The sequence below is a fragment of the Sycon ciliatum genome, chromosome 3 (assembly GCF_964019385.1).
Source record: "Sycon ciliatum chromosome 3, ocSycCili1.1, whole genome shotgun sequence".
Classification (NCBI taxonomy): domain Eukaryota; kingdom Metazoa; phylum Porifera; class Calcarea; order Leucosolenida; family Sycettidae; genus Sycon; species Sycon ciliatum.
The window spans coordinates 35,112,328-35,136,106 of NC_088645.1; the positions used below are offsets into that span (position 1 = coordinate 35,112,328).

Genomic DNA, 23,779 nt, shown 5'->3' on the forward strand with positions numbered 1-23,779 from the left:
AATGTTGTATGTGTCGTGTCCGTGTAACTAAAGTCTCAACGGAATTAATCCACATGTACATGTATATCGCTCTCGCTTACCTTGTCCTTACCCCGGGGAGCGGTGCGTCGCCAGTCTGGGAAGATTATGATTCCCTTTCACGCCGTTCCAAACTTGCTCAGGCTGAAGGATTTCATGTATGCCATGGGAACATGTATGGAGTAGCAGATCCTAGACCGGAATTTTAGAGGTTTTACGTGTTTTTTTGGATCCTCAATTCGGCCCGAATTGGACTTTAAAAAAGCCAGCGGGACTTTTTCCGATGAATGCACTGTAGAGTACTGGACGCATCGCTCCCACACGCTCGTTGCCTTGTTGTCCACCTCCGGGAACGACTCTTTTGGCTTTGGTTTGGATCTACATGTACATTGTACAGTAACTCATTTTGAATGAACTAGCGGGGCTACTACGCACTTTCCCACTTCAAGGTGCATCGGGTTTTTACTAGACAAGACTGTAAATAGCAGCTCTCCCTCAGCTAAATACATATTTTCCGCCTTAGTCCATGCTTGAAACACACTGAGTGCGAGCCAAATGAACATTCCGGTCGTCAAGGGCATAATTATTATATCTACAAAGAAACAACACCAAATCAAGAAGTCAAAAAGGAACGGACTACTACAAGAAACAATGTTGAGGAGCAGCTAGCCTCGCGCCCTGGACAGTTGCATACATGCGCCAAGCAGTTGCAACTGTCAATCATCCCTGACATGCCATGGTGGCAACCAAAACACGTAAACAAAAGCCACTACACCTGCCCATCTTACACAAATTTTGAAACAGGTCTACTACTTCTAGTACTACTGTACTGTACACTGCACTGTATCATGGAAATTCACATTTACACGTGCCTTTGCCCGTAGTCTGAATCGAATCAATCAGAATTATAGATTTTTCATACATGTACATCTACATGTAGATCAGCAGTACGGCTCTCCTGCAGCATGCTGCATTGGCATTGTGGACGGATCCACCATGTCCGCATTATGTGCCTACATCTCGATCTCGGAACGATTACAATCATGTGCATTACGCCACATTCTCATTGTTAGTCAGGTGTCCTGTTCTGTATCAAAATCGACATTGGAAAACGCTTGTGTCTCGTTTCCGTCTCAAGAAAGATGGGACAGTAATTTGCTTCATAACCTCAGTTGACTAGGTGTACGCTCAGGATTATGAGATAGTTCTGCTGTTTGGGACAGCGTTAAAGGGATCCGCTATCTTCGCAGATTTACGACGCACGTCTCGGTAAGCAAGGTAAGCGAGACCGATATAGATTAGTTCCGTTGAGACTTTAGTTAGTGTGGCGTTAGCACGAAACTACATGTGTGTTAGATTTTGTTTGGGATTTCCTTACTACTGAGTAGAGTCGTTCATTTTGCGCCTAACTGCAGTATATAACATGTATGTGCTAACGTTACATTTACATGTAATTTCCTTCGCGGAAATTGCTGAAACCTTGACATACCAGTACTCACTTCAGCACACAAACGATTGACTGAAGTAGGGGTAATAATCATCCCATGATGTACTGCAATGTACAAGTGACTACTTCGATTTATGCATGTCATTGTGCAGCATGCCACACAACAACAAAGGAATAAGCCAAAAGACGTTATTCAAAAATATGTCATGTGTTTCTACGTTCATTTCTACATGTACATGGACATGTATGGGTTATTCAACGGTTCGCGCAAGGAACATTGATAGTGCCAGACAGCCGCCATGATGTGTACCTTACCACCTTCAATACACACTTTCCGGTCGCTAATTGACTAGCATGAAACTGTTTGTAGTGATGATTAATCTACAAAACACTATTGGTGAAAAACACAATCCAGAGGCACCTCGATGGAGACGGGCAGTTTCTACGGCACCTGCCTGTCATAATCAGGGTAAAATGGCAAAATCACTTAGCCAGTACGTGTACGCACGACAATCTCAGGAACACCAGCCCTGTCCTCCTCCAGCTACACTGCAGCCACCAGCCATGTTACTTCAGACCTCAACGACACAATTCAAAAAACAAAACGTTTCGTCGACAGAAAGACTTTACGTTTCGCTCCGTGTTTCCTCGTATTTTTCTTGAACGTTTAGCAAAATATACAGTCATGTAGTCATTCGCATGCAAACGTGTGGATTCTAGTAAGTCTGGGCTTTCTGATTTTTTCGCATTTCTCAAGCGCTGAGCGGTGCAACAATTGTGAAACCACGGAACGATATAGGGGTTCGACGAGAGAACAAACCCCGTCGCAACCATGTTAGCGCACAGCATCGTGACGGCCAAGTTCCTAAACTCTCTCTAGATGCCGTCAGCTTCCTTTGTGCGAAGATTCAAGTCTTCCCTCGGAACTGGCATACCCCTGTGGAAAGCGCCATCGCACAGATTTCAGCTCCCGAACTAATGTTGTGTACAGAACACAGTCCGGATCCTGCAAGTTGAGCAACACTGAAGAGTCCAGACTGCAGTGCAGTAGACGTGAGGTGACACGTACCACCCATCACAGTCGACAGTCGTGTCTTGCACAGCTACATGTACAATGACTTTATATACATGACCACACTGCTGTCACTACTAGCCTGTCGATGGCATGTAAGGGTGTTTTGACAAGGAGGTTTTGTATCTCAGTTTGAGACGTCACAAGTCATGTCCACTGCTAGCTACACCGTGCCGTGCATGCATTTGATCTGAACGACGCAGTTCACAGTACAAGTCATGTCATGGTTCTGATGTGCACGCGCAGTACTGTTTGTACAGGTCTAGCTGCCAAGTACCTGCTTTACTGACAACATTTGTGCTCGTAGACTACAGACTGTCAGTCCATTCATATTGAAAACTGGCACCCTACCTGTACAGAGTACAGCGTATCTGCAGTGCTGCCAAACCGTCCGATTTTTCGGACAGCGTCCGGTTTTTGAAGGCTCTTCCGAAAACCGGTCCGAAAAGGGAAACGTCCGAAAAGCAGCCAAAATGTCGGAGATCTATACTTTCCTATGCAGAAGTCCTGTACTTTCACTTTTCAGCGCAACTGAAGGCACACATCACTGTACATTTGCTTCTAAAAAGGCTAGCGCTTGGCTGTGGAAGTGCAAAGTAACATACCTGGATCAGGCTGGATGGCATGTACGCTGACAGTCTGTACAGAGTCAGTGTGCGACCACACTTATCATTACAAAATTCATGACACCTCTGGGGTTACCATGGCAACGGAGCGATTTTTCATGGTGTTTTAGGAGATATTTTAAATTCTCTGTAAAACATTTGCCGAGGAGAAAAATTCGCACCATGTGGCCAGCCTTGGCGGTGAAGGGTGTCCGATTTTGGGCGAAAATTATTTGGCAGCACTGTATCTGTTAGGTATCTCCGCGGATCCGGCGTTGTAAACTGCCACCCTGTGATCATGGCGATGGATTGCTGCTGCTGCTGCTGGCACGCGACGCTGATGCAACGTTTGAGTTTGCCTGGGACTGCGCTGACGGTGTACTGACCGTCAGGCTGACAATGTCGCCAGAGCTCACCACTGCTGTTGTGGAGTCAACTTGGTCAATACTCTACAGAGGCCTGTAGTCAGGAACACACTTGAACGTACTGTGCCACGACTTGGTGCATGTGACAAAAGCAGTCTGCAGGTCATAGGCAGAATCTTGGCCAGGGTGCCAAAAGGAGAACCGATTTCCGTTTTTTCCCATATCTCTTGTAGAGATCTCTGGCCTTTGTTTTCAAGTGTTCCACCTTGCTGTGGACACTCGCCGCTGTGAACACGACATCCTTGATACCAAGGTGCTGGACGTAATCATTCATTTTTGAAGCGATCTGACGATCTGCAACAGATCGCTTCATCATCGTGCCACTTTTTGTTCTCTGGTATTCATCCCACAGCTCAATGAGCCGACACTCCAGATCATCCGTGAACAAAACCTTCGGCATATTGAACTTGAAATACTGGTACTCTGGAAGAAATACAGTTTCCTGCAAGCTGTCGACTTCTGCTTGAAAGAAAAAGTTGCCTTGTACAGGGGTACCGGAGTTGCGGAAACCTTTCAGCTAACGTTTATACTTTCGCGCAAAATTACCCAGGTTGCCAAGGAGAATGGCCTGTAAAATGGTCTATAACGCACTTTTTCAAGTAGTTTGAATTGGGTGAAAACCGCTTTTTGTTGCGTTCCTGTAAAAGTTGCCATGTCGACTGTCGTCATATGGCGCGAAATCTAAAAAGTTGCGTAAACGTTTTACTCAGATCTCGGACGGGTGTAGAAAAGCCCTTTCCCAAAGGTGCTCGCCTTTTTTTCGCCCTTTTCCCCCTTTTGGAAAAGCTCGTTTCTTTCGCCCTTTATTGCGTTTTTTTTGTGAATATCGCCCTTTTTGAGCTTTTTTAGCTGAGAAAGTGCTAAAATCTGTTTGCTCATGCATGTGATCACAGTCTGCTCGATTTTTTTTTACGGGGTAACGGCCTCTTTTACGGGCAAAATATAGTCATGTAGACGTCGATGGGCCTTGGCACGCCGCTTTTTTGGGGGGCAACTACGTGTAACCATAGTAACTACGAGTTTTCAGTCAGCCTGGCGTGAGCACTTCGAAGGTCTATCGTGGTTTGTCGCAGTCCGTTGCACACCATGCATGAATCCGCTTTGCTGTTGATCAGACAGGCACATTGGGTTGGTCAAAGACGATGAAAGGCATTGTCGAGATACCTAGTCCAAGACCAGAATAAGGACAAGCAGACCAAGTCCAAGGTCAAGGACGGATGATCACTCATCACTCTTGCCCTCTGACCAAAACACTACACTGTAGCCTTTGTAGGCTAGCATTATGCATGCCCGGCACTCTCTACTTGTACTTGTAGACGCACTCTTGCATGCACCGCATGCCACACACATCACACAGTCACTATTCACATTGATGATTGTGGTCTATGACCAGGACATTCGCTTTTTTACACTGGACTCTACCTGTTGCTAGCTTGACAGCATGAAACAAGGTGGAGGACACCGTGTTCGGAAACAGTGACCTTACTACAACCATCCACGGTTGGCAGAGCCCCGGTCCGTTGATACACGACTGACGTAAGGCGAAGTCTAAAACTCCCCTAGCATAATGAGGGTCAGAACCGGGTTCAACACCCATTATGGTTCAGATGTTCCCAACGGGCCGGGGCCCTGCCAACCGTGGATCATGGGGTGTAGTAAGGTCACTGTTTCCGAACACAGTGTCCTCCACCTTGTTTCATGCCGTCAATCTAACAATATGCGTGAACTATAACAAGGTTTATCTAATACTAGTTTTGAAATAGTATTAGGTTATAATACTGGACTCTACATCAGTACATAATGTACAAAGAAGACAACCATAAAAATTATTGCTAAGTCTTCGAAATGGGCGCCCGCCGCCCGGGGCCGCGATCTTTGAGAGCGCGTCTTTGAGTTTTCGGAGAAAAAAAAAGGTGTAGAAATGATGGAATGAAAAAATGTTTTGTCTACCGCGTTCACGCGTGCGGGCGCTTCATTCATGAACCGGTTGCGATCATTTTCTCAATTTTTGTTCAAACCCTTGTTTGGCGGTCTAGCTCAAGAAGCTGGCGAGGAAAGACTAATAATGTTTGTATTTAGTGACACTAGAGCAGCTCGTAGAGCCAGACGATTGCTGTGCATGTCGCAGGTGTCAGCAGGTCCGTGGCGGCGGTCTGCAGAGCGACGATGACAATTATTTGTTGGAAACTTAGTGGTGATGTCGACAGCGAAGCTGAATCGCCCCCGTCGTCACCGGTAGCGAAGAGGCACTACAATAGTTGTGGGCGAGTACATTAGGCGACGAACTGCCTTACGGCGTTACGTGCCGTTCAGTTCTCATGAGTCTGACGTGGTCTCGGAAGTGCAGATGACGATCAAATGTGTCACTGCCAGAATCGAATGAGTATGCAAGTGCAACGCCGCCCAGAGCATTGTGGAGCTTTCCAGAAAGAACTAACCTGGTCCATGACTTGAAAACTGATGTCGTTGACATGCTCAAGTATGTGTCACTATCCTTATTTCCTTTTTTATTTTGCTTCTCCACTGAAGCCACTAGGTTTGTGTGTGTGTCAGACTGTGCGAAAACTGTCATTTTTAATTTCCAAGTGAATGTTTTGAAAGCGGTGTCCAGTGATGTCTGGGGCACTTTTAGACTACTTAGGTGCCATGTACCACGTTCAGGACGTCGAAGTAATGTCCCAAAAAAACTGTTTTCTGGAGGAAAACAAAATTTGAATATTTTCACTCTAAGACATGTTTTAACTGAATGTGGCACATTACTAATAAAATAATGGAATGAATTTCGCAACATATGTGTGCCTGTATGTCTTTGTGCACGCGTGCGTGCGCGCGCGTGTGTGTGTGTGTGTGTGAGAGAGAGAGAGAGTGTGTGTGTGTGTGTGTGTGTGTGTGTGTGTGTGTGTGTGTGTGTGCTTGTGTGTGTGTGGGGGGAGGGAGGTTGTGCATGTGGGTGGGTGTGTGAGAGAGAGAGAGAGTGTGGGTGTGCGCTTGTGTGTGTGTGTGTGTGTGTGTGTGTACATGTGTGTTTGCATGTGTGTGTGCGTCTGTGTGTGTGTGTGTACATGTGTGTTTGCATGTGTGTGTGTGTGTGTGTGTGTGTGTGTGTGTGTGTGTGTGTGTTTGCGTGTGTGTGCATTGCAGTGGCACGACCCAGTCAACACGTCTCGTACCTGCAGCAAGTGTTACCGCCGCTCGACCCGGGCGGGTGCATCAGGCCCCAACAGCAACAATGATGGCCTCTTCAGGACTTTTCTTCGGTAAGCAGTGAGAGGTGAAACTACAGTTGTCGCAAAAAAACATCCGTCCAAATGCAATGCTAGCTAGTGGTAGCTGCATGGTGGGTGGCATGCACTTCCACTGCTAGTGTTAGTGTAGCCTAGTGCACGGCACTTGCTACCAGGCCTGTGCAGTACTAGTGCTGGACCCGACTGCAGCAGGAAGAGTCTGAGTGCAGTGCAGACTGTTCACTGGTGTGTTGGTAGACCTAGTGTAAATGCACGCATCATGTCACCATGATTCATGAACAATGAAGTACCGCCGGTGAATGTGTACCATACCGCTGTATCCATGGCATTGGCCGGAGTTTTTTTGGCGACAACTGTATTACGAGAGCATGTCTGAGAAAACCTGACGAAAGTGTGCAAGTGAATCTCTCCTCTTTCGCTCAAAAAAGCACCCCTGACGCCACAAATAATGATGTGGAAAATAGCCGATATACCGGTACAAGCGCTGATGAAACAGCGAGCTATGTCCGCAATTAGCGGGAACTATAGTATTGGCAGACAGTAGAACACCTCTTTTAGCACTGAAGACTTGTCCCCCATCATCCTTTTTGGGTTTTCTCGAAATAGATGGATTTGAATTGTTCCAATCCATCATTCTGAAATACGCCCCAACTCATACCCGCGCCGGAAAGCTGGCCTCTCCGTGACGTCTATTTCAACACTACGCCCAACGCTGCAGAAAAATGCATGTTGTTGAGTCTGACAAGGAAAAGCAGTGGTGATCACCTGTTACTCCAAGCGCAAGGCTTCTCCTTGCGCAACCAACATTATATGGTGCACCAAGTAATGTTTTGCCGAAAGTTTTTGAATTTGAAACATTCCTCTTGCCGTAAACAGCACCATGTGTCCACACAACCACATTCATGGGCATACCGCGACAACCGGATATGCAGACCCCGCAGACACTTGCAACGCAATCGTTGTCTAAGATGCTGCCACAGCATACATACACGGAGCGCACGCCCTCGCAGCCATTGTATGTGTTGCGGCCGTTGTCGCAACCGTTGTCTCTGTGTCAGTCTTTGTCGCAGTCAGGGTCTCATCCGTTGCCTTGGTCACAGCCGCTGTTTGCTTCGCAGTCGTTTTCACAGTCGTTGTCTGTGTTTCAGGCATTGTCGCAGTCTGTGTCTCATCCTTTGTCACAGCCATCGTCTTTTTCGCAACCGCTGCTTGCGTCGCAGTCGTTTTCTCAGCCGTTGCCTGTTCCCCGGTAGATGTCGCATCTGTTGCCAGTGTAGCAGCTGGTGTCGCGTTTGTCGCAGCTGGTGTCGCATTTGTCGCATGTATCGAAGCCTGTGTCGCAGCCGTTGCCTGGATCAGAGTCGTTGTCTAAGTCGTTGTCGTAGACGTAAGCCTCTACCGTTCTACCAAGAGTAGATAAACAAGAGTGTGCAACTCGCGGATGGGTTGGCCCACGGCGGAATTTTTGTTGACGTAATCTTTTCGACGACGCACGCGCTGCGAGCCTTTTGGAGAGTTTTCCCTCATGCACTTGGCTGGGCTTTACACTACAAGGTCGGTGCCCAGCACGTGCTCTCACACTGCTCTGCGCCAGAATCCGCGTTTCTCTGAAAAAGGTGACGTAAACAAAAAATTCCGCCGTGGGCGCGGGGTATCTGCAGATTGTGCAGGAGAGATCCGGAGTTGCACACTCTTGTTTATCTACTCTTGGTTCTACTAATAGCTACTAAGGGCAGAACGAGATTAGTTTTTCTAGATTTGGTCATTCGAGCCCGGAGAAATACTGCACTCTTACTCGCAGTAGCTATTCCAAATGACGTTTTGGCTCTTCAGTGAGTTCATCTTAGACACTGGGTGTCTTTACACTGAGATACTGTTCCGTTCACGCTGAACAATGTAATCTTGTGACTTTTCTCAAAGTAAAATAAGAAGAGGAAGCAGCGCCTACACTACGACGGCTCGGGTAGATATTTTCACCAGCCGTACATGACGCCGAAAATGCTGGTGTCAGGATAAATAATATCTAGATGCGGAAAGAGAAAGGAGTTATCACTTACATCGTGCATGCAACGAACAGTCATCCTCCGTCAGGGAGGCAGTTCTGCACTTGCATCCATGTGGTAGATCTACAATTTACCATAATGACATGCATTATGTGTGACTGGCTGTCCAGACTCAGTAGAGTGTAGACTTATCTTTTCCTTTCCTTTCCAGAACAAAGGACTGTTTCATCCTTTTCAGAGAAGGGATGGGAGAGCAAGTGGGCCTCACAGCACAAACAAAATTTCATCTCATGAGCTTTTTTACGAAAACCTACTGCAATGATGGGGCGTTTGCACCTCTGTTGCTTTTTATACGGCGTATCAATTTCTCCCACAAAGTCGAATGCGCCCCCTTGTAGACCCCTTCAGCTGTCGTCAAATTCATACTAGGGAGTTCAGTTCCGGTCACAGAAAAGCGAAAAGTGCAGTCAAAGCTAGCCTGTACAAAGTGAATGGGCGCCTCGTGACTGCAGTTCGAGATTCAGTTCGAGGCCCGAGTATCTTCTCCCGCGGCCTTTTCGGCCTTGTCGATGCTATTTTTAGGTAGCTGAGGTCATTCATTACCTTTCCAATGGTGCCACACATGACATGCTTCCAAAAATAATGCCTCCGCGCTTGGCGCGGATGCACTTCGAAGTACTAATTTCGACCAGATCCGTACTCGGCCCCGCGAGGAACACCCGATTTTCGTGTTCAGCGGCCTCGAATTAGCCTAAACCAAGAGGATTCTAGAACATTGAGGCTCGCGCTTTATCGCGGTAGAAGGAAGATGATCACAGAAACCAGCCCACGGCGATTTCCTGGTTGTAGACGACAAAAATCGAGTGAACTGCGCGCACACTGTAGAAGCAGTGACGGTGAAAACGTGTAACTTGTGCAAGCAGGGGCGCACGGCATACGTGCACATTGCATGCATGCACACATCCTGTATCGCCATGTATGCACCAGATACTGTAAATATACAAAATTTCGGCGCTGCAAAATTTCGGCACTTCACGATTTTTGACATTTTGGCGGCGATTTATTTTCGGCGTGGGGTAGAGGGCATGGTATTGCGACATATGCTGTGAAAAATTTCATCGGCGTTTTAATTTAGGCTTTTTGGGTCGGTGCCGAATATAGCCGAAATTAAATAGCTGCCGAAAATTTTTATATTTACAGTAGTGCAGTGCTGGACGGAAACCACACGGCTCACATACATACTTGCATCTACTTCTGTGACTACTTTCTCCCCCGTTTTCCGATCTTCAATCGACTATAACTCTAGATTGCCTTGGAATTTTGGGTTCAAATTTTCACAGGTTGTTTCTCACATCTTCCCGGTTTAGAAAAACTAGCGTTTTATGCGAAATTCACGAATTTAGTTTTTCATTTGAAGTCCCTATTCATGCTTAGGTCATGTGTCGGGGCCTGTGGCTATCAGGAATCGGGGCCTGTGGCTATCAGGAATTTCGTGTGGGTTGATATTTCACATCTTACCAGACAAGGTTTTGTATGCAAATGGAATTGGTTGGAGTCAACCCATTCAATGCAAGCATGCCCAACCAAGGGTGCACACCTGGTCGTTGCGTGTGTAATTCATTTAGCTTCCTATCCTTTCTCTACCCAAACTCGACTGCAGTGTTCCTTCTTTTTAAATTCATGTTCATGTCTGTGTTCTCATTTTCACTTTGTATGTTCCACTGTGAAGGTATCCTGATGGGCTGCTTGCTTCTCTGCAGTCCCATGCTGCTGATTGGCTGCAATGGTAAGATAAATTATGGTGGATGAATTTGGGTATGCCAATGTCATTTATTTCATGTGTGTTGGATATCAATGTTGTTTGCTTCCCTGGTGTTGTGTGAAGGCCAATAGTCAAATACCAAATGCAGCATTGTGATAGTATTGACAGGTCATCGTCACTAGTGATTTGGGTATTGAGTTAGCATTGTGATAGTTTTGCCCGGTTATTGTCACTAGTCGTTTGGGTATTGAGTTAGCGTTGTGACACTGCACACTCCTGTATACCCATGCAGGTCAATCTGTCACTCTCAGTGCCAGTGGAACAGGACAGCACCCACCATACACAGTGACATTTGGTGATGGACAACCTACAGCCGATGTTATCAGTTACTTACCTGGATGTGTTGTGCTCAGTGGATCAGGGCCATGGATTCGACTAGAGAAGACTGATGGTAGTCTAGTGTTGGCTGAGACAGGTGCCTTCACAGTATTTGGAAGACTGCTGGTGAACAGCACAGCACATCCTATACTGGACACGTCATACACTGGACTGTACCATTGCAGAACAGTGGATCACAACTCTAGCCAGACATATCAACTCAACATTGTAGGTAAGGTTAAAACCATTTCCTATTTTCTGTGCAATAATCTCCTACTGACTGTGTACTGTACAGTATGGCTACTGGAGTAGAATGGAGATGACATTGAGAAATGATTTATTAGCTTTGGGTCTCACTCGCTATATTACGTGTACTATCTTTCTGTACACACAAATTAGGCTTATACAGACCCTGACAGATGGCTTCCAAAACTGTTAACTGTAGTCCATGACCATGACGACCACGGCACAATACGGTGAAAGAAGAGCCGGAATACGAATTGCAACACTCAGGACTAGCCAACAGATGACTATACACTGAAGACTTGCTACCACGAAACCTACGCACAACACTAACATTCTCACCAGCACTCTCACGATCACCACAATCGTCGCTCTCCAACTCATTGCTCCCTTCACCGTCCGTCCCATCATCCGCTTCCTCTGCGCTCTGTTATCCCGCCTGACTTGGTCCATTGAACGGGACTCGGCCGTCACCCTGCTGTCACGTCCCTCCTTGCGCCCATGTCCGTTGAGTGTGTAGCTTCTGTTGTAGTTGGCTGTTGATCGTCTTGGTCTTTCAATTGTGGGCTTGGATGATGGATTAGTTGTGGTTGCTGTTGATTGCATTGTTGGCGATGGTGTGCATGGTGTGCGAGCTGCTGATACGCAAGGTAGGTCTTTTTGAGTTGGCAATTGTAATGTTACTGCCACTGTCGATGTTGCTCGCGGTCTGTCACTGGCAAGCTCCACCGCCGCAAGAGCCAACGGAGGAGCCATTATTGTGTCCTTTTTCTGCACAGCTCAACAAGTCCGGTCACCGTTCCCCACATCCCAGCGACTAATTTCACGTGATGCCAGTAGTACGATACCGTGCATGTCGAGTGGTAGTTCAAATCTGAACGCTTCGTGGACATCAACACCAGCGCTGGACATGCCGGTTATCCGGACGACGAGCCCTCCGAAGATCGTGCATTCCGTTTTCACCTTCCAGCTGAATGATCAAACGATTGTGAGGGAACTGAACGATCTTGATATATCACGTGTTACCTTCAATGTAACGTGTACGACGTGGTACACGGAAGGTGACTGCACTGGAATAGGGTCAACCCCTCCGCGTCCACAGCGTGTGACCGAAAGATGTATTCATGCTTCTCGGCCAATATCCTCAACTGTCTCGGTCACTGTCGAAGAAGGTTTGTTTGTACATGTATTTAGAGTCACTTTGCGTATGTCTAAAATAATCTTGAATGGCGCTCCACGCAGCTTCATTGTAAAAAATATGATGGTTACCAACTACAGTGGCCCTGACTCGACTGCTGCATTTAAGACGAAAGGAGGTATAACATGATGGTCTTGCTGATCAAAACCTAAATGTACTGACCTAAAGAATTATTCTGTGTGAAATGTAGCTGCTGAGTGTGACAACAAGGTGGTGGGGACTGAAATCCAACAACCATGAATAGAGTAGAGTCACGGTTCACTGCACAGCCAACTGTCCACAGTGCTGGGGTTGTACAGTCCGGGACTGGTATTTCGACAAGGCTGGATTTCATTTACCAGCACTGTATCTGTATTGTACTGGTACATGCTGCATCATTGATGTGCTGATTGTACATTTTTAAATGCCTTGTTGTACCAATACTGGGGTAAGTCACTGTGTCACTTCTCAGTGTGCATCGTGTTATAACCGTGAAGTATACACTACAATTATTTCCCTAGGGTTCCCTGGAAGAAGGCCATGCCTGTTGGGACTCCCCTAGGCAAATAATACACTCTACTACTACTGCTGCTGCTGCTGCTGCTGCTGCTGCTGCTGCTGCTGCTGCTGCTGCTGCTGCTTCTACTACTACTACTCCACTAAGTGCAGTCATTACGTTTTAGTCACGCCACAGATTAATTGCCGACCCTCTGATCATTTGGGAGACTAAAATCCATCTTCCTTTTTATTATGACGTATGGTATGAATTCCGGCGCTGAGTTTTTCATTCCTTTGACCAACTGGCTTGAATTTTTGCTTCCTTTGTCTCCAGAACAGTGTCCTGATCTAGTGTCTGCCCACTTCAACTACAAGCCAATAGCAGGTTTCAGCAGGGCGATTGGTGCGCAGATATCTATACTGTGCCAAGTGGGATATCTTCCGAGCAACGGTCTGCCTATCACCAACTCTACGTGCCAGATTGGCGGAGTGTGGTACCCAAGTCCACCAGGATGTGAAAGTAAGTGTGTACATTAATTATGCGAGCTTTAGGAGTTTAGAGAAGTGAGTTGTTTTGGAACTTCATCTGGGTATGCTCAGTTGCCGTACAAGAACAGTTCGAAAGCGGCTTCAAATGGACGTGAAGTTGTGCACAGGTCATTGGTGTCCGAAAGTGTTAACTGGTAATGTAGGTCACATTCTACTTTCTGTGCTTGTCTAGATGTAGTGATCACTCAATCTCTATACAAAGAGCGAGTGTGCGGGTAAGTACCTAGCTGCATGTAACACAACTTAACATTGGTCTGTTGTGACGTGGTTCCGGCTTCGGTGCTTTAACCTAGTTCACATTTGACGCAACGATGACGGTACGGGACGTAAGGGCTGGGGTGAGCTGAAAAATCCTGTACGATTCGAACAACACGACGTGCAGCAGTCGTTGCGATGTTCAACGTCGAACGGCGCGAGTCATGAGGCATGATCCCTGACAGGGTGACTTTCAGACCTAATTTCTTGTTTTTTTGGGACCTCTTTGAAAATATTTCTCCTTGAATGAAGCAGAATCAAGTTCACAATACCATTTTTTTATGAAACCAAAAGTAACCCTGAAAGTTGTAGCAGTCAAATAATAGACCCGGGAAATGATAGAACAGTTCCTCTGTCACGCTCCTGAACTGTCTCTAAATCCAATGAAGTAACCTGAGATCTTATCTTGAAAAATTTCAACTCCAGTCGTGCTAGCCATTCTGTGAGTTATCGTGGGAAGCGTAGTGTTCACAATGCTAAATATCTCCTCTTGTACGAATCCGGAGTTGTCGGCGCACGACGACGTCTCCTGTTCACACTCGAATTGCAGCCGTTTTGTATGCTTGCGTTCCCGTCTACTGTATGGAAAGTTTAATCGATTCAACTTTTCCCATAGCTTCCCGATGGTATCTGTGTGCGTGTTATGTGCTGTGTTCTATTTAGAAGTCTCTTCTTCAAGTCCTGATACTGACGGTACGTTCCACTTCTGTTTCTCTTTGCCTTGCACTTTCAGTGAGTGCATCAAGCACTGCAATGGGTTTTGAAAACACTGTATGACCACTGCGTTGCATCTACCGGTGCAGAAATGAACATTAGATCAGTGACAACACCTTTCTGCAGAATGTACTAGAAAGGATTTGTTCTAGTCGGGCAAAGATGCAGGTGTCTTTCATGGTAGGCTGGATGTGCAGTCTGTATACGAATAGCAGTGCAAAGATGTATGTGCCTTTCATGGTAGTCTCGGTGTATACTCTATATACGACCAGTATGTCTGTACCACACCACTCAGCATGTCAGAAGTACAGTCAACTTTGCGTATAACCACACTCGGCCGGGCATCAGAAAAGTGTCCTTATTCGCGAAGTGTCGTTATACCCGAAGTTTCATTACATGTATACAGGTAGAATGGACTTTGTTCTCGGCGTGGAAATTCTGTCGTTGTTCGCGAATTGTCGTTATATCCGCAGTCGTTATTAGCCAAGTTGACTGTAACTTGATGCTCGACCGCTGCTACTGAATTCCTCGTTTTTTGTTTGCCATATTGTTGCCCTAAAAACATGCGGTTCCTACACAACTACATCAACCGTCACAGCAACGCCTCAATCAGCAACATCAGCGATCCAGATTGCACAAGAGACAGCGATGTCAAGCGTGACGGTGCGCTCTGCATCACCCGCATATTCGTCAACGACTGATGATTCTGCAGAGGAAGGCGTGCAGTCTGCAACAGTCATTGGCGTTGGGATTGCATTCGGTGTCGTGGTATTTGCCCTGCTAATCGTCTTCATCTTTGCACTGAGGAGGCATTGCAGGTAGGAACTTCTTATTGATTCCTATTTTATATCAGGGTGGCATGTGTACTCTTTTCCCTTGATCTGTTCGGTAAAGTACTGCGAGAGTGCTCCGTCTCGCAAGAGCATCGCACCTTGATTTCACAGACAGGGAAAATGATAATCGTAGGGCGGAGTGCAACAAAGTGTCCACAGTGTGAGAACCTTAGTGAAGTTGGGACACCCTTTTTGAAGCAGGTTTTTGTGTGAAGGTCGTGTCCGCTCGGAGAAATTTCCACACACTTAACGTACAAAAGGTATTCCAGGTAAACGCAGTTGCATTGGTTTCCCAATGCCGTAGTTTGGCTTAGTGGCATATCTGTTCCTAGAACATGCAGTGATGACATCTGAAGAACAGTGCTGGCTATTCTCCACAGGCCCAGCTAAATCTAGAGCACAGAAAGCAGACCCACGTGGGCTTGAAATGCGCGGCGAGTAGAAGGTACTTAGAACAATTGATAGAGCAGAACGGTTGTATATGACAAAGGTCAGAATTACAATTCATTATTAAGTGCAAGAACATCGAACTTATTGATGATGTCATCAATTCTACTTTAACAGGGAACCTTTGGAACCTCTGGAAGCCAATGTGGCAAGCAGCAGTCCGCCAGCAGCCACTAGTCCGCCAGCAGCCAGCAGTTTGCCAGCAGACAACTGTGCAGTGGATGACACTACGCCAACTCCGGAACGAACGATCCAATACTGCCAGGTGGAGTTGTTGCCCAGATGTGATGCTTCCCGTGCTTCGGACACACCGACAAGGAGCAGAGTTGATTACTCCATGGTACTAGGTGTGCATGAGGGGAGCACATGGATTTGAGATCCCAACAGCATTGATGTGTAAGTCCACTTCCTACAAACCAGTACTACTTGTACATGCAAAGCACAATAGGGAAACTATGGTTCAGAATAGAAATCTCAGTACTCGTAGTCTTCAGGGTGCCGAGTCGAAATGCCTTGGACCAAGGAAGCGGAGACATTCCCTTCCTCCTTTATTCCTAATCAAACTCACCACTTCCACCGAAACTGGGTGACTGGGCCCTACTACTGTAGAGGACATGGAAATCCAGTCGACTGACCGGGTTCGGCGCCCTCAGCGCATACAGAACGCTGCGTGCAGTGCACAGAGTCATGTTGATCCGATGCGACCAGCGCTCTGCAGCGCATAATGCATGATCCGCTATCCACGGCGGGCTGCATGGCCAGCTCCCTGGGGCCGCTAGACGTGCCACCAGATTTCCATGTCCACGACAGTGGATGGGGATTTGTTAGCAAAATGTCACTAAATGCGGCATTTCTTTTTTCTAAATGCATGGATGAACGCAAATGACCCTTATGTTGTAGTCTTTTGGATGCAGATTCGACCGGTTTTGGTCCGAGAAGGCTGCAATGCAACGTTTAGCTATTATTCCCAATTGAACACGGTTGAGTAAGTTATCACGTACTCAGGCTTACACCAGTCACCTGGTCACCGTCTCTGCAGGCTAACACGTGAAGATTGTTAGGGCGCTTTCCTGTCAATCGAGTTGAACCTTGGTGCGAGACGTGTAGCCTGCAGGCATGGTTACCAGGTGACTGGTGTACAAATGAGCACGTGACCGCTTCACTCAACCGTGTTCGATTGAGAATACTGGCCGAACGCTGCATCCCAGCCTTCTCGGACCAAACCCAGTTGACTCAGCGTCCAAAAGACTACAACATAAGGGCAAACCGGGTTCACCCATGTATTTAAAAAAGAAAATGCCTCTTTTAGTGACATTTTCCATAAGAATCCCCATGTATTAGGGCGCAATCACCCGGTTTCTGTGAAAGTGGCGCTTTCGATCAGGTGAATTGTGTACACATCTCTAGCTTTACCCAGATTTGACTTGCTTGTTTGACAGAGACAGAGCAATGTTGTGAGAAGATGTCAAGTGACAGGCTCAGTGCATGTTGTCATCTTCGGCCTTGTTCTCCGTCAGCACCACTCCTACTAACTCATTCTGTCTGTCTTTCCGTCTTTCTTTCTCTCTTCCTATCCATTTTGCCGTACTCCAGGGCCTCGGGCAAGCATGTCATAAACTAGACCACGGTTCTTCTCGCTGACGTGCTCACCTATACAAGACTTCTTCATCGTAACTGGAAGGTTTACTGGTATCGCCATGCTGTCCTGTGTCCGTGCATCATGACTATCAGCCTACGCACGCCCACACAAACACACACACACGCGCCTGCCTGCACCCACCCACACGCCCTCGAACACACACACACGCACGCGTACACATAAACATGCACGAACACACATGTGCGCGCACGCGCATACACTCGCATGCGGCCACAAACACCCACCCACGCGTGTGTTACGTGCAATTCTCCCCACTGTTAATGTTGCTGTGCATAATTGAGCGTCGCAGCTTCCGAAGTACCTGTGCAAATTCTTCGGCAGGGGATGCTCAATCGGCACGTAGTTCGACACACACCTGCATGCCGCTCTCCTACTTTTTTGTATCAAATGCAAAATCCTTAAAAAATGCCCTTTGCTCGTGTATTAAATATTGGTCATGCCCGCATTACACAATTCATCATGATCAGTCTTAGTTGTCACCCGTCCACTTGCATGTATCCCTGGTCACCAACTGCTAGCCAACACTCTTCCTCAGCAAAAGAAAAATACAGGACAAAGTAGTGTTGCCGTATTCTCTCCCTCCGCATTTGATCCCGTGTCCTTGTTCTTGTTTTTAGCTTTCCTTTTTTCCTTAGGCTTTTCAACTTGCTCCGTACATGCGCTAACTTCATCTAGCCCAAACGACTGTAGAGTTGGTATTGCTGTTTCTTTGGGCCAAGTTACCTAGTTTAGCAGGCTGTATGCTTTCTTTTTTTCTTTCAAAAAATAAATGACCGTATTGTATGCTTCCATGCCATGTTTTGTGACCGATTCTGAGCAGTCCCTAGTTTCGGTTTCCTTGCAGCTCGAGAAGTACATGTACTCCCTTTTGCTCTTTTCTTTGTGATGTACTTTGTATGGATCTGCTGCGCCTTTCATAGTACGAGGCAAGTTGCTGTTTGTTCTATTCGCTGCATTGCCAATTTGCCATTTTCTTAACCGCTTTAGCGCTAGCAAAGGTGCCGGTGCATTGTTTTTCAATTTTATCATCAGATTTTCAAAATTATATATTTTGTGCATTGCAGGAATTCGACCCAACCTTATGTAACTACTTCTTGAGCCGAGGAATAGATACTCAACGGGAGTAGATAGCATGCTTATAGTTAGGGGGAGTTCTAGGCACTGTACTAGCTCTGCCCATATCTGAAATGAGCATTGTCATGAGCAACCATAACTCTCTCCCAGTGTAGGGGGAGAGCATAGGTGATAGCTAGCAAACTGCAATTGTTGACGATGTACATGTAGGTGCGGCTATCCACAGTCTATTGACAGTTGAATCAAAGTGTATACATGGGCACGCTATGCTTGGTGAAAATCTAGCCGTTTTGCTCTTCAGTGCTCCGTTCTTCGGAGAAATTCTATTGCTCGCCGCCAGAAAAGAAATAGAGCGCATGCCAGACTGCATAGAAACTAATGAGTGAACTAAGGCTCTTTGCGCCTTGCCCCGGGTGCATGTCTTGTGACCAGGTGCAGTCGCCCGGAGCTGGTACAGAGACTTAAGAAGAGGACTAGCAAGATGTTTGGCCAAGCAGCTGCGCACAAAAAAAACATAGAGCTTGAGGCTAACACTATGTTCGAAAGAATAGAGACATGGTGAAGTTCAGTAGGTGTGGTTCGATCGAATCCAAAAACTCTCTCTTCACCCCCGACAATACAGTGGCATAATTTCGAAAAGAGTCGAATGCCTTATCGCTGCCAATTCCAAGCTCGATTTTCCTGAACGTGTACATCCCTCTGGAACCACTCCGGTGCTCAAAAACATGCATCGTTCGGATACCAGCGAATACAGCTTCCGAGATGAATGCAAGAGCCGCCGACGATTGCAGATTGCGGCAAAATAGACACATAAACTGCATTTTACACACGCTCGTCATAGGGTCCACAGCGCTGCAAGCCGAATCCAGGATACCCTCAACAATCGGCAAAAACTACCACTCACGTTCTACTACTGCCTAGTACTGAATCCTACCTGACTTCTTGACACGACTCAAATTTGCCAAAGTCACTAAATCAACGTCGATTGCAATAATCAAGCCACATATCTGTTCACGAGGGTGCTGGCAAAAGTCCTGCTGCAAGGCGCCGTGCAGCCCAATAATACGTGGCTAAAAAACTTGATTTTTGGATTTTTGGACAGCATGCAACAAAAAAAATTTTCCGAGCAAATGCACATTTTCGGCCATAACTCTTGAACGGCTGGTCAGATCAAGACAACATTTTCAGAGATTTTGTAGCTGTTCATGCTCTTTCAACTGATAAAGCACTCGATATGAATTTACAAATTCGATGTTTCAGAGATTTTACGACCAGGCTGGCACCATTATCCGAAATTGCCTGAATATTTTTTAGTTTTCGAAGAAGTACTGGTGAGTGTTCAAAAAAGTGGCGAAGCGCAAGTCATATTTTTGTTAATTAACGAACTGCAGTAAAACCTGGTGTAAGCGACCTCTGGTTTTAACGACCATCTGCTGTTAACGACCGTTTCTCCATGCACCCACAGTTCTACACAGATATTGTGGGATCTGGTTCTAAAGACCACCTGGCTTTAACGACTGCTTTTGCTTGCACCTTGGGGTGGTCGCTTAACCAGGGTTTACTGTATAATTATTGTGGATCAAATAGCCAACACGCATCCCCCTTTCGACTGTCAAATTTGAAATCGAAATGGTACAATGTGAATGCACATCCATATACATACACACCTGCATTGATGGGTGTACCTATGCAATGCCCTGTGATCAGTTCTACCCATTTCTACACGGCTGGGATTCACATAATGAAGGAGACAGAATCACTGTCAATTTGACGTCATCCCACCCACTGTAGTAAAGTAATGAAATTATACTTCTACCTCGGACAATGTTTTCCTTATCTTTTCCATTGTTTTCTCTATAATCTTGTTAGGTACCTCCTAGCCGTCCTCAACCACCATTCGTCTCGTCTATGTCAACCTCGTCTCGTCCATGTCAGTCTCGTCTCTCCTACGCCAACCTCGTCTCGTCTCTATCAACCTCGTCTCTCCTACGCCAACCTCGTCTCGTCTGATGTCAACCTCGTGTCGTTCAAGCCATGCAGGTCAGCTACATTTCTCTCTTTCTTTTTTTTGTATGCGTTCCTTCTTCGTCAAATCTATTTTCGTGAATTTTTTTTGTAGTGTGTGTGCGCGCGGGTGTCCTTCATTAATATTAGGGGCCGATCATGGTGAGCCACGCTCTCTTATTTATGTCGTATATTAAAGTGTAACTAGGCTCTATTAGCCGTGCAAAATACTAGTCATCAGAATACAATTCAAGTCCCTCGTTGAACTCCAATAGTTATTTTTTGGGCCATGTTTTGAAGGGGCGTTTGGGCCCGTTGTTATTGGCAATGTACACACTATAGTATGAGTAGTACAGGAACATTGACGGTTGTAATGATCTGTAGTGCATTTTTTAGTCCACACTTTTGTGAGGCCCGTGCGTTGTGTGTGCGTGTGTGTGTGTGTTTTCTCCATCAGTCATTTTTTTTTAATCTTTTTCTTTTCTTTTTTTCTCTCCGCGAGGAAACGGGATTTTTTTCATGGAGGGGTGGTATGTTAGGTACCTCCTCCCGTACCTTTTCTAGCTGGCCTGCATGCAGGCCAGCTAGAAAAGGCCTGCATGCAGGCCAGGTAGAAAAGGTACGGGAGGAGGTACCTAACAATCTTATAAAATCATCAGAAGATATACGAAGAGATGCGGCGAAATTAAGAGTAGGCTCAACGTGAGCGTGAGGACGGTTCTGTGATGGGTGCCTCATTCAGTTAATCCGCAGGTAACACGCCAGTCTCCAAACCCAACGTTTCCGACAGTGCTGTGTGTGCACCTTGTCAGAGCAAGCCTGAAACACACTCACCTGAAAAATGTAATGCCACTGTGAAGCAGGAGGCCAGGACAATGTCGCAACCATCCAATGAAACATGTATTATCTCCTCGAGACACATCCAGTCTGAGGGGAACGCTCGTTGTCATCTTTCGTGAAAAGGACGTGGAAGGGTCCGAGCACAGTCTTCCGGAAAGGCTGTTGTTGCTAGTGTTGGAGCATCTATTATCACACAACGGGTAGATTATGAAGATCTCCTCAAGAAAATGGCCAAAAGAGGCAAGATGTTTGGCGGGAGTACAAGATTGCTCGGCGTGATCGTAAAGCCGCTGCTGCCCTGGATGCCTCATTCACATCATGCTCAGGTAGCACGCCAGTCTCCAGACCCAACGGTCCCGACAGCGCTGTGTGTGCGCGGAGCAAGCCTGACATACACCCATCTGCAGAAAGTAATGCCAGTGTGGAGAAGCGAGATGGTTAATGTCGCAACCATCTAGTGAAACATCCTCGACACAAATCCAGTCCAGTGAAACATCTATTACCTCCTCGAGACAAATCCAGTCTGAGGGGAACGCTCGTTGTCATCTTCCGTCAAAAGGACGCGGAAGGGTCCCAGTGCAGTCGTCCAGCAAGGCTGTTGTTGGTAATGTTGGAGCATCAACTGGGAAGAAATCCAGTGTGTGTGGAGGACTGGCCAGGGATATGCCGGAACAAAGAGGGTCTATAACAATGACCTCCGTCAAATCTGAAGTTGAGATGGCTGCCAAGCCTGAAACTTTTATATCTCCTAAGCCTGAACCAGTGATTGTAGCAGGCAGAGATGTGAACTGTTCGCCATCATTATTGCCTAGTAGCCTAGACAAAGCGAACCATAGAAATGCGTTGCAGAGAGCGTCGTTTCCAGCCAGTGGGTCACCTGACTCCCAGACGAGAAAGAGGTCCTAATCCATTTGCTTTGCAGGCTTTCAGAGTGCACTAGTCGGTCTTCTGAAGGAAGTACATGCCAAGAACAAGACTTTGCATCGAGATAAGTCAAAACTCTTGTCAGGTGTGTAGCCTAGCTAAGCCAGACAGTCCACTCACCCTGATCAACGTGGTAATCAGAGGCCAGATAAGAAGCCAGGGACACTGTTGAGATTCATAACTGACTGAAGAAGTCAGGAAAAGAAACGACGATAAAGAACACACCCCATGCCATATTTGCAACCGATAATGAATAGTCGAGAATTACGAGTCTCTTTGGCTTCTTATCTGGCCTCTGATTACCACGTTGTTCTACAACTCACTGGCTAACAGCGCTAGCATATCTTGGATGCGCACCCCAACAGCCTTCCAACTGACTGTTATTTGCAAGATTATAGAAATAACATAAGGAGTGTTGGAGTGGGCATCCAAGATTAGATGTCACGCACAGCTCATGAACTGTTACTTTTCCTAGTGGGTTGATGCGGCGGAGCCAAGAAAAGGAGTTGAAAAATATTAGAATTTTAGTACTCTTCGGGACGAAAAACATTTTCATAGATCTGGTCTGTTTCGGTCGCATTTGGACAGATCTTTGAAGCAACTTTCGTTACTCCAACCCGGACGATTGAAATCTTACGAATCTTAGTTGTGAGCAACCTCTCTAATGAAATGAACTTTACTTACGTGATGCCCAGGTTGGTCATTGTCGCTTCTACGCGTTGGTCCCTCCAATACTTTCATTTCGAAATACGTGTTGATGAAAAATCGACTGCGGAAGGTCTCTTTTTGCAAGGTGTCACTATGACCGAGTTAGTCGTAGCATAAACTACAATGATCACTGGGAGATGAAACAGCGGAACTACGGAGGCTTCGAAAGCTAAATGGTTGGCATTCGTAGCGTGGCTGGTGAAGAGTGTCTGTACTGTCACTGTATGCACGGGCCGTAGATCTACTCTACACACGCTGTAGATGTACAGGAAAACTAGTCTCGTACACGAGTACACGCACGGATAGTACAGAAGTAATACCGGAATAACTCAACACGAAACAAGACTGTCTTCTTCTTGACTGCTACGTTTGTGAAAATGATCTGCCGAATGGCAGAAGCCTAGTTTCCAATCTCGACTTTTTCTGACACGTTTGACTTCTGGACCCTGAGTTCGTGCAATCCACGCACGATTCGGCGATGCTTAGAATCTTCACGGACTTTGAAGCGATTAAGGCAAAAGTCAAGATCACCACATCGGCAGGTCGCCCTAGGATCCCCATCACCACACACACTTAGCATTACATGCAGGATGCAGTCATGATGGATCTGTTTTCTGAGAGGGTGAAGTGCAGCGCGAGCTGACATAGACTGCATAACTATGATAAAGCACTCAAGCTCACCTAGATCTACAATACTCAATAGATGTACGTGACTCATCAAGCTGTTAACTATTTTAATGGTGTGACGTCAATGGGCCCTTGGCAACGTAGAGCACAATGGACAAACAATAATGGCGAGGCCCAGTGGGATACTTTGATCTTGCTCCTTTCTATGGCTTGCACGTACATCTACGCTCAGATTCTAGTCGTCGCGGGTCGTGCGGGCGTGCTTTACCCA

At 46.5% G+C, this 23,779-nt stretch overlaps 1 protein-coding gene across 3 annotated transcripts in view; it reads left to right on the forward strand.

The window, feature by feature from the left end:
* Positions 1-18,410, forward strand: part of LOC135812051 (uncharacterized) — a 137,030-nt gene extending 118,620 nt beyond the window's left edge. The window contains exons 1-10 of one of the 3 annotated variants that reach the window (XM_065325374.1): positions 5,596-6,046; positions 6,709-6,824; positions 10,545-10,601; positions 10,870-11,187; positions 11,978-12,370; positions 13,208-13,393; positions 14,341-14,370; positions 14,990-15,209; positions 15,789-16,067; positions 17,265-18,410. In XM_065325374.1, coding sequence (XP_065181446.1) covers positions 6,039-6,046; positions 6,709-6,824; positions 10,545-10,601; positions 10,870-11,187; positions 11,978-12,370; positions 13,208-13,393; positions 14,341-14,370; positions 14,990-15,209; positions 15,789-16,047 — 1,587 coding nt within the window. In that variant the 5' untranslated portion in view covers positions 5,596-6,038 and the 3' untranslated portion in view covers positions 16,048-16,067; positions 17,265-18,410. Of the gene's footprint in view, positions 1-5,595; positions 6,047-6,708; positions 6,825-10,544; positions 10,602-10,869; positions 11,188-11,977; positions 12,371-13,207; positions 13,394-14,340; positions 14,371-14,989; positions 15,210-15,788; positions 16,068-17,264 lie in introns of those variants that run through there. The other 2 variants (XM_065325375.1, XR_010552744.1) reach the window with 2 other exon arrangements.
* The last annotated feature ends 5,369 nt before the right edge of the window (positions 18,411-23,779 follow it).